Source organism: Lepisma saccharinum, chromosome 3 (genome assembly GCF_977018435.1).
Source record: "Lepisma saccharinum chromosome 3, izLepSacc3.1, whole genome shotgun sequence".
Lineage (NCBI taxonomy): Eukaryota > Metazoa > Arthropoda > Insecta > Zygentoma > Lepismatidae > Lepisma > Lepisma saccharinum.
The window spans coordinates 66,176,498-66,187,867 of NC_139231.1; the positions used below are offsets into that span (position 1 = coordinate 66,176,498).

Genomic DNA, 11,370 nt, shown 5'->3' on the forward strand with positions numbered 1-11,370 from the left:
TATAAATGTCTTTCATGGTTTCACTTTTCTTGTCTTAAGTTGTCACTTGTTCATTGGTCTATTTATTCTACTACGGTAGAGAATTACTTTTGTAAATCTTGTGAACCTAGCTATAATCCATATGAATTGTCAGCTTACAAAGAGAGTATTAGTCCTAATTTTAACGATCTGCTAGAAACAATCAAGAGCATTCAGTTTGTGGTAGTTAATTCTAGTAAAGAATTAAAATCTCAGCTTGAGGATTCAAACAAAGAATTAAAATCTCAGCTTGAGGATTCAAGCAAAGAATTAAAATCTCAGCTTGAGGATTCAAACAAAGAATTAAAATCTCAGCTTGAGGATTCAAACAAAGAATTAAAATCTCAGCTTGAAGCCTCCAATAGAGAATTGAAATCTTCCAGCGAAGAATTAAAAGCTCAGCTTGAAGATTCCAACAAAGATTTAAAATCTCAGCTTGAAGCTTCCAACGAAGAGTTGAAATCCAAAATTGAAGCTTCCAATGTCGAGTTACAGTCTAAAATTGAATCTATGAATTTTGATTTTAAGCAGGTTAATAACCGTATAGACGTGTTGGCTTCTGATGTAGCAATAAGAATCGAATCTTTAGCAGAAACATGTGTAAGTTCAAATGCAGAATTAAACCAGAAGTTGCAAGAAAGCTTGCGAAATTATGACTGTAAAATATCAGACATTCTTAGTATACAAGATCTTCGTGAGAAACAAATAAATGAAATTGAAGGTTCTTTGCAAGGTGCAAAAGACGATATAGGTAAACTCAAATGTGGATTTGATGATTGTTGTTCGCAAGTTGAAACATTCGATTCCAAGGTTTCACAGTGTTTCGAAATTGTTAATCAGTACGATAATAATTTGAAACAGCTTGCATTGCGTGTTGATGTCATTGAGAATAATATGCAGAAACCAGTTAATGTAAATTATGGTGGTGCTGATTGTACTGTTACAGGTACTTCTCATAACAAATATTCTAATACGAACACTCAAGTTCATGGTATTGATAATGTTGCAAATCGCCAATCGAGAAGATTAAATGTAAGGCATCATTCTGGAACTGGTCATAATCATGATTCTGGTTTGAGTGATTCAGATGGAAGTTCTATTAACTCTGCGGATACTACTAAAGTAAAGACGTTTTATGTAAGGGAACCACATCTTAAGCATGTAAGTTGCAAGCAAAATCGCAAACAATCTAGTTTACATAATGCTAGAAAGACGCAAGAAAATTCTAATTGCTCTTGTATGAATAGATCTAGCTGTATTTTAAACACAGAGTAGAAACTGAGAATAACATTGATGTTTCCTCGAATAACGCATTTCCTGAAACAACATCAAATATGTTAGGTAGGCCAGAGGACTTCCGCAGTTATGGAGGATATTGTAATTTGAATTACACAAACTATCCTTGCACTTGGTGTTCCGGTTCTACTAATTATACTCAAATTCATCCAGACAGGTCTGATAACACAGCTTCAAGAATGAATAATACACAGAGAGCATTTAATTCTCATAATGATAACGATGAGTCTAGAAGGAAACTGTTTAATCGTTCTTACCCTTGCACATATTTTGCTGGTAATCAACAGTCACCAAACATTCATGATAGTGCATTTGTGAATGGAATAGAAAATTGTAATGGTGCATATAATTTTCAAGAAGATTGTAATGCAAGACCGAACTCTGATTCTTTGCCCTTGTACATGAGGAAAGATAGACATTTGAAGTTAAATGAATTGTCTTTATTACCAAAGTTCTCAGATCGAGTTGAAAAGCAATCTGCAAGAGAATACTTGGAACAATTAAACTCAACATTAGATCTGATAGGAGTGCCTGCTGATAAACGATTGCAGAGCATTCAGAATTGTTTTACAAATCGAGCAGCTTATTGGTTTAGAACACACAAAAGATATTTCTGTTCTTACACTGATTTCGAAAGTAAGTTTATTCAACAGTTTGCTTCGCCTGAAATGTTACAGTCACAGTTAGCTGTTTTAAGGAATCAAAAATACGACCAAAATGCACATGGTAGTTTAGAAACCTTTGCACTAAAAACACATTCCACATATTGTAATTTAGTGAACAATCCGAATGATGTTGATGTTATACAATTGATAATGAGCCAGTTGCCTGATAATGTTGCTAACAATATCGCGTGTCATAGTGTTCAGACGATGGATCAGCTTACAAATATGCTTTGTAAATTAGATGTTATTAGAACTAGTAGGAAAGGACTTATGCATTTACCTGAAGATTTAGATTGCGACAAGTCTAACAAAGGTCTTAAGAAGAATGAACATCAAAGATTAAATGTACGACAAGTAAATATTCGACAAGCAAGAAGTACTAGTTCTTCTTCTACTCAAACTCTGCCTTCTGATAATTTGGGTGCCTCTGTTGGAAATAGTTCAGACAATGTAAACCAATCTATGAGTTCAAGATATAATGAAAGTAATGCTACTAATTTTGGAAATTTCCGACGGAATAGAAATCAGATGTTTCCTCGGAATTTTTACAATACTGGCAGGTTTTACCGTAATAATAATAGAAATATCCCGAATGAGAATTCCAGACAAGATAATGGTCTTCATTTTAGGCAGCCTAATTACAGATTTTCTAGGAATGGTTACTATAATAATAACAGATCTTTGTTTCCCTCTGTTTATGAAAATTGTCCACCACAAAATCGAGATGTGCCAGTGGTGAGTGATACAATGAGGAATCAGCCCAGCAATATGCAAAGTAATATAATGACGAGTACATCTAATACTGGTGTAAATCCTAATTTGACTCAAAATCCAACTTCTGGTGTTCAGTCTTTACAATTTAATGATGCTAGGCAACAGCAGTTGGAAAGGCAATCTACTTTAAATTAAAGTGGCAGTCGGAAGAGCCTCTTTCCCTCTGCACCACCTACAAGAGGCACAAGGAAGAGTCAAATGATTTATATAATGTTTGTGATGCTATGCAATTTTCCAATGAAAATGCATTAAGTAACTTGAAAATTAATTTTTTGTTAGAATGGTTTGAGGAAGAACCAGACTGGGTTATTAACGATGAAGATATTCCTGTACCTTTAACAGAAGTTCCAATTGTACATGGAATTATATGTCAATTGCCTATCATTTGTATAATAGATTGTGGTAGCCAAGCAAATGTTATGAATTATGAGGTTTGGTGCAAGATATCATCATGTATTGGTAATCTTACGTTGGACAAGGTGGATGACATTAGATTATGTGGATTTGCTGGAAATAAAAAGTGCAAAATTGTCGGTTGTAAGACGATAAATATTCAGATTGACTGCGAATACTTTCCAATGGAATTTTTCATTTTAAAAGAACTTAATGCAGACATTATTTTAGGTGTTCCTTTCTTACGAAAGTACAAGGCAATTGTGGATTTTAGGAATCAGAATATAAGTTTAATAACTTCATCAGGAAAGCAAGTGTGTACAACATTAGATAATAAGAATTCTAGTACGATAAGTGTTGAATCTGACAAGCTTGTATCTGATGTCAAGCACGATACTGACATAACTGAGAATAAATTCCAGTCATGTAGAATGTTGAAATATGTACATATGTTAGATATTGAAACAAATTATATGCCTTCACAGAGGGATATTCACGAGAAAGTATTTGCAATTGAAGATATCGGTGACTCACAGAAACGTGATTTATTTTCACTCTTATGGAATTATCACGAACAATTTTCTGACAAACCAAGACATGCCAAGGTAGAACCATATAATATACAGTTAGACAGTGACGTACCTATTGCCACGGCACCTTATCCTATACCAATTTCTAGGAGAAAGAATTTAGAAGAAGAACTCGCCAAATGGGAAAGTTGGGGTATCATATATCAAGAATCTTCCCCATATTTAAATCCTCTACACATTGTGCCAAAACAAGGTGGTTTATGGAGACCAGTAGTGGATTTTAGAAATTTGAATAAGCATGTCATCAGTCCTCAAGTTAGAGTTGAACCAATTCATGAAATGTTACAACGATTTTTGGGATCAAAATATTTCTCTTCTATTGATTTATCGTGTGGCTATTTCCAGATCCCATTAACTCCAGAATCACATCTTTATACTGCTTTCTCATATCGTGGTAGACAATATTTATTTCGATATCTTCCCTTCGGCATACGATCTGCTGTGTCCATTTTTCAAGACAGGATGAACAAAATTTTCACGAGAGAATTCAACAACTTTGTACTTTGCTATTTAGATGATCTCTTGATCTTTAGTAAAACTTGGCAGGAGCATTTAACACACCTGGAAGCTGTTCTGCAAAAATTGAAAGATGTTAATATGTCCATCAAGTTTTCAAAGTGCAAATTTGCTTCTAAAGAAATTGCTTTCCTTGGACATATTGTTTCTGGAAATTAAATTAAGGTAGATAGTAGCAAGAATTCTGCTATAATAAATTTTCCAACACCAAATAACAAAAGGTCACTTCGCAAATTCTTGGGTTTAGTTAACTGGAGAAGAAAATTCGTGAATAAATTTGCAGAAGTTGCCCATCCGCTTTATGAACTTCTAAAGTCGAATATTCTCTGGACGTGGAAGGAAGTGCATGTAGAAGCTTTTGAAAGGTTACGTGATTTGGTTATATCTCCAGAAGCTTTAGCACAGCCAAATTTTTCTAAACCTTTTAACATAAATGTAGATGGTTCAAAGAAAGGTATTGGAGGTGTTTTATGGCAAAATGGAGAGACACCAGAAGATAATCCCAGGATTATTCAATATGCAAGTAGAGTTCTTCGTGGTAATGAGTTGTCTTACAGTACACATGAAATCGAATGTTTAGCAATTATTTTTGCTTTTGAGAAATTTTATATTTATGTAGCCGGAACTAAAATTAATTTGTTCACAGATCATAAATCTCTTTCTTGGCTGGAGTCAGCAAGAACTTTAAATCCACGTTTAAATAGATGGTGTTTAAAACTGCAAGGTTTTGATTATGATATCCACCATGTTTCTGGAGTAAACAATCAAGCGGCTGACACATTAAGTCGATATCCCGATACTACTACAGGAAATATTTCTTTATCTGAGTTGTTTATTAATAACTTAAAATGGGATATTATTGAAGAAGATACTTTGGAATTCTGGAAGGAGTCTCAACATCGTGACGCATATTGTAGTGCTTTAATTCAGAAGATAGAGAACGGAAATCTTTCCAAGTCTTGTAAGACTCAGTATGCTTTCCAAGATAGCATTTTATTTTTAAAATGTGTTTCTGAAGATAATTGGAGATTAGTTGTGCCAGTTTCATTAATACCGAAAATCTTACATAAACTTCATCATATGCAAGGACATTTTGGATATAGAAAGGTTTTCAGTAAATGTAAGAAATTATATTATTGGCCAAAGATGAACTGCAGTATTAAACAGTATTTGAATAATTGTTTAACTTGCGCCAGAACTAAACAAGCCGTTTTGAAAAATGAAAAGGATGATTTACACGTTTATTCTACCAGTCCACATTATTTGATTTCAGTTGATTTGATAGGACCACTTCCAAAATCTCAAGGTTACACATTTATATTGACTGTAATAGATGTAATGTCTAAGTTTCTTATGGCATATCCTTTAAGGAAAGCAACATCTAGAGAAGTAATTAATAAATTTAAACTGCAATATTTTTATCATTATCCTGTATGTAATAGTCTACTGTCTGATAATGGTTCGCAATTCAAGTCACAAGAATGGAAAACTTTGTGGAAGAATTTAAAATAAGGCATATCACAACTTCAGTTTATTCTCCGTTTGCCAATCCTATTGAACGATACAACAAGGAGTTAATTAGATTATTAAGACTCTACATAAGCAAAAATCATGAACATTGGTCAAAATATTTAAGTTTTGTTTTAGGACTATTAAATAACTCCGTATCTGAAGTAACGGGATACACTCCAAATGAATTATTCTTGCATCATGAAATAAGAGATCCTGTTTTAAATCAAATTGATTGGCCTGAGACATTGAAAGCAGTTCCTTGGAAATATAAATGTTTAATTGCCAAATCTCGTTTGAAGGAAAAATATAAAATCAAGCCTAAGGAAACTAGTGATAGATACACAAGGATAGAGACAAATGATATAGTATTAGTCAAAAACCATGGACAAAGCAGTGCTGAGTGTAAACGAATACACAAATTTATGGACTTGTGGCTTGGTCCATATTTAGTTAAAGAAATTAATGGTAACTGTTGTGAATTGTTATCGTTGGATGGAAAGAGAACTGTACAAACACATAATGTATCCAATTTAAAGAAATTTAATTGTAGTCAGGAAAGAAAGGACGAATTATGTAAACTTAAGTAATTTCAAAAGATCTCAACAACCTTTTAATAAGAAATGTTAATATGTTTTAAATAATTATGATATGTTTTAAATATTTTCTGTGTTAATTAATGACAATATGTATGTCATGAGAAAGTTTGTTTTCTTTGTAGTTTTTCATGTTATCTAAAAATTTTAAAACCGATGTTCTAAAATTTTTCTCCGAAGGAGGGAGAATGTTGTGACTGTTTGCAAATTGTAAAATATATAATCACTTCTTGTGTAAAAGAAAAAGAAAGAAATGTCATAGCATACTGTTTTGTTGCGTAGCAACCAGTTGTAAGAAACAATTGAAAGAGATAACAAGAACGTTTTTGCATATAGTTCGAATCATAGTAATTGGTGCATAATTAATGTATTTATTCAGTGCAAATAATAAGTATACTCATCAGAGAACAGTGTTGTGATTTTGAACTATATACATTATTGTTATTTCATAATTTGCTGTGAAGTAGAACAGTTATTTACTGAGTATAATGTAAAATGCTCAAGCCTCTACGACACTAGCACTTGGAACTGCTTCGGCTCGAAGTTCTTTTTTCAAAGGCAATCCTAATAATTCATTTTTCAGGTCTCTTTTGTAATCTTCAGGTAAAAAGTGAACCGAACATACACGTGAATTGTTAACATTAAACTTCTCTCTTCGTTTGCAACGATTCACTCATTCCTGCTGCAGCAACTTAGTTTTTGGGAAGCAATGGTATTTTATTCCAGACGATTTCCTTCCATTATTTTTGCACGTGGCAACAGAACAGACAAGGTGATTTGTACTCATTATACGGGCACTTCAAGAAAAGGCACGTACACATAAAAATGGATCCATTTATGGCAAGCTTCCGTAAACGCTAACGAAGTAAGTTCGAATCTGTCCTCTTAATGACATCATAGCGCGCACAGAATCATGGGAATAAATCTCGGAACCTCGGGAATGGCATACCTAATAAAGGTACCTTGATGAATAAGTATGTTCAAACTTATAACAAGGTGGAATACATTTTTTAAACACTTCAAAAATACATCAGGATACATAAACAAGGTGCATCATAGTCACTATGCACAGACTATTACATTGGCCATAGCTGCCAGTTTACCATGTACAACAATGCATTTTATAGTAGTATATATCACTTTTGAATAAAAGGACATCTTTGTGCAACTGACCTACCTCACTTAGCAGAGACAACAGGCCGTTTTCCACATGGCACTGTGCTTATATTTTACAGGCATTAAAGTGTTCACAAGAGACTTTTAGGTAGGTTAGGTAACGTTAAGTTTGAACTTGACAATATAAATTTGGTAAAGTCTTCGGTGTTCCTAAATCGATAGCTCTTTTTGTGTATGAGCTTGGGTTTTCTTAGAATATAAATACACTGTTTCTAAGTTGCCTGTAATTATTATCATAAGGTTTAATGATCTAGGTTAGAATCAATGTTCTAGGGTACTTAGAACCGCAAGGCAATAGTTAGTTTACTGACTGGTAACATGGTACACAAATTTGCATATCCAAAAAAACCTAACTCCCGAAATGAAATCACAAATACGCCACTGAGTGAGCATCCCCCACCCCTCCAAAGCAAAAAGCTTAAAGTAATTTGCACAGTGGACATAACATAAGGTACAACGCAAACGAAAAAGGAAGAATTGTGTACTTAGAAATAATGAACACCATTAGTGTATCCAGGATTTTTAATCGGAGGTGGTGGTATTACGAAGTTAGATATTACATAGCTGCAATAAAAGATTTCGTAAATTACCATTTTTCACCTTCGTTCTAAAAGTTGTTCAAATTCAAAAATGATAATCAGGGGTCATTTAAAGGGATTTTGCATTTACCACTTTGCCTTTTTCCGAGTTCTTTCCTGCTTTCACTTGAAAACCTGGATATTATCAAAATTTCGGGAGGGGCCGTAGCACCATCAGTTCCCCTCAGCATACGTCAGTGAGGAATGCAATTACATAGGACACGGATATATTTACCAAAAGTGGCTACTTTATCAATTAGGAAACTTTCCATGAACCTGTGAGTTTAGCAGACGAGCGGCTAGCGACAGCCTTAGCAACTTAGTAATACATGCTAGCAGCACGAAACCTGACCTCCCTAATCTAGCCACTTAGGCATGTACGAGTAATAACAGAAATAAGTATGTAAATAGGTTAGGCAAGTTAAGTTTTATTTTATTTAATTAAGCTATCATATGCATACGTTGATAGTTTAGGTAGGTCAGGTGCATGTATTTCTAAGTTGCTTAGGCAGTCGCTAGCCGCTCGTGTTTGACAGAGGCTTAGTTTTACTTTAGGTCAGCAGATGGCAGAATGAATGTCTTACGTACATTTGATTCAAGAAGAGCAAATTTTTGGAGTTGTTTTATTTGAGTAGGGGAAGTTTAATTGTAGGAAATATGTTTTCCATCAACTTTGTAATTTTTCACGTTTTTGATCAGCTTCTTTGCAATTTCTCATTTTACCAATATATCTTATGTTCACATCATATCGATAAGAAATTTTTAATAGCATTTTCGTGTACATTTATGCAGATTTTTTCAATTTATTCAATATCATTTTTGTAGGGAGTTAATAACTTATGCCCAAACTCTCAAATTTATAAAAATGAATGCAATTACAGCAACTGTTATCCCATAATATGTAAAGTCCTGTATCCGAGGATTTATTGAGGCAGCAACATACAGAGTGCAGCAATGAATCGGATGATTTTATGTACTCCACACTTAACACACACAATGATAAATACAGGAAAAACCTACATGATTAAGACAAAATTAACTTATTTTATTAATTGAAGAAGAATACGAAAATAAAATACAAATCTTAAATTTTGATTACTACGATGACCTCCATTTCGTTCCCAACTCTCTCTCAGTCTTTTGGGGGTAGGTTACACATCACATTACGCAGCATGCCACAGGAATTTATTTGAACCTTAAGTTCATTGAGGGCATTTGGGGGTGGTGGTTGGAAGACACTTGTTTTCAAATACCTCTGTTTCCTAGATACACGCCTAGATACCGTGTCCTCCTGTTAGCGAACAGTTCATGGAGCGAACAGGGCATGGAGCGGACACCAACTTGATTGGCATGTTATGTAGCGAACTAATCAGTTAGAAAATCTAAACCTGCCGCCCCGACGCGCTGCTGGCAGGCAGCAACCAGTTCATGGAGCGGACACGTGTTCATTGACCTACCCTGCCCCCCGGGAAGCTTCACACGTCCTGTCCTGTCTCCTGTGAGCTTATTTCATTTTTTTGCGATTAACCTAGCTGTTCGTTCCTGTTAAGTAAGTTCCGAAATTTAAGAATGTGGAGATCGTAGAGACCAGGAAAGAAAAACCGTGTACAATGTTTAACGGATACTCGTACCGGAAATTTCGCGCAAACAAATCTGCTGTTGTAAGGTGGCTTTGTGTCAATGAGAAATAGACGAAATGCAAAGGTACGATGAAGACCAAGGATGATACAATTTACGAATTTTGTCACACGTGTTCCAAAATTTTCTGACGTGAAGAGTTCCCTGTACGCAAATAGAAATAAGGCGCAAAGAGTTCAGAAAGAACTGGAAATTGTTCTTTATGAAGAATTGATGAAGATGTCGGACGGAAGCAGCTTTCTTTTGTGTGATGAAGATCGGCATGACAGAATGTTGATTTTCGCAGGAGCCAAAGGGAAGGAGAGTTTGGAACAGCAAAAGACCCTTTTCATAGACGGAACTTTTAAAAGCTGTAGCAAGCAGTTTGCACAGCTATACACGATACACGCGGACTTGGGGAGCACGGAAGCAGAGTCCAACATAGCGCCGGTAGTCTTTGCTTTACTGAAAGACAAGAAGAAGGAAACATATGTATACGTTTGTTTCGGACAATCCTACCTGCGGTACAAGGTTGGAACCCTCAGAATGTGACCATAGACTCCAAAGCGTCTGCTATTGCAGCTTTGAGGGAGGTGTTTCCGGCGGTGAAGTTACATGGTTGTTTCTTCCACATGTCGCAAAGCCTCTGGCGGAAGGTACAGGAAGTTGGTCTGAGCTCTCTGTACAAAGAAAGCGAGGGCATCAGACTTTCTGTCCTTATGTGCGCAGCACTCGCTTTTCTGAAACCGGCCGACGTAGAGGAAGGGTGGCTTCATGTCTACGGACAGGCTCCAGCAGACGAAAAATTAATGAAATTTTTCAATTACTTCGTGGAGCAGTGGCTCGAAAACCAATTTGTGCCGATAGATGTGTGGAGTTGTTACCAGCGGCGCCACAGAACCAACAACTCGCTCGAGGGATGGAACTACAAAATAAATTCTGAAGACGATGTCCTCGTTCCGAAACTGGATTGATAGCATGTAAAGAACTTTTGACGTAGCACAAAATGTACGTGTTTGACGAAGCAAATTAATGCTGCTGATGGGACTAGGCCTCCAATTTGAAGACCGATTACGGTTATCCGTGCGGGTCTATCACATCCGTGGATCTTTGGACCCCCTGTTGCATTTCTGGTGCGAGGCACTACGACAGGCTCATCCAGTGGCGTCGCTAGGCCCTTTTTGGGGGGGGCTTCAGACCCCCAATCCCTCGATAAGCCCCCCCCCCCATTTTTAGCTATTATTGCATTCAGTATTTCGAGAAAACATATTTGAACAATTGTTAATACAGGAACATACCTCTAGATACATATTCTGGGAAAGAATCGTTTCGTTGGGGACAGTAGTTAATCGTTTGACAAATGCCAGTGTGAATGAAATAAAAAAAACGCCGTTCTTATCTTCATCGCGTTGTTGAAGTGTTATTGCTCACAGGTAGGCAGTACATAGCACAAAGAGGCCATGATGAAAGTGAAGAAATTTCAATCAAGGAAATATGCGTGAAATTCTGAAGACATTAGGGAAGTTTGATACTGATTTTAGTGTAACATTTCAAAACGTTATGCCAAAGAATGCCATGTATCTTTCTCCAGACTCCCAGAACGTTCTGCTGGAATGTAGTACAGCTTTGCTGAGAAAAAAAT

At 35.7% G+C, this 11,370-nt stretch overlaps 1 protein-coding gene across 1 annotated transcript; it reads left to right on the top strand.

Annotated features, from left to right (window-relative positions):
* Positions 1-912: 912 nt before the first annotated feature.
* On the top strand, positions 913-10,702 carry LOC145985562 (uncharacterized). Its single transcript, XM_083119632.1, has 4 exons — positions 913-964; positions 3,453-3,520; positions 10,071-10,226; positions 10,274-10,702. The coding sequence occupies exons 1-4, from the start codon at positions 913-915 to the stop codon at positions 10,700-10,702; spliced, it is 705 nt and encodes a 234-aa protein (XP_082975758.1).
* Positions 10,703-11,370: the final 668 nt, after the last annotated feature.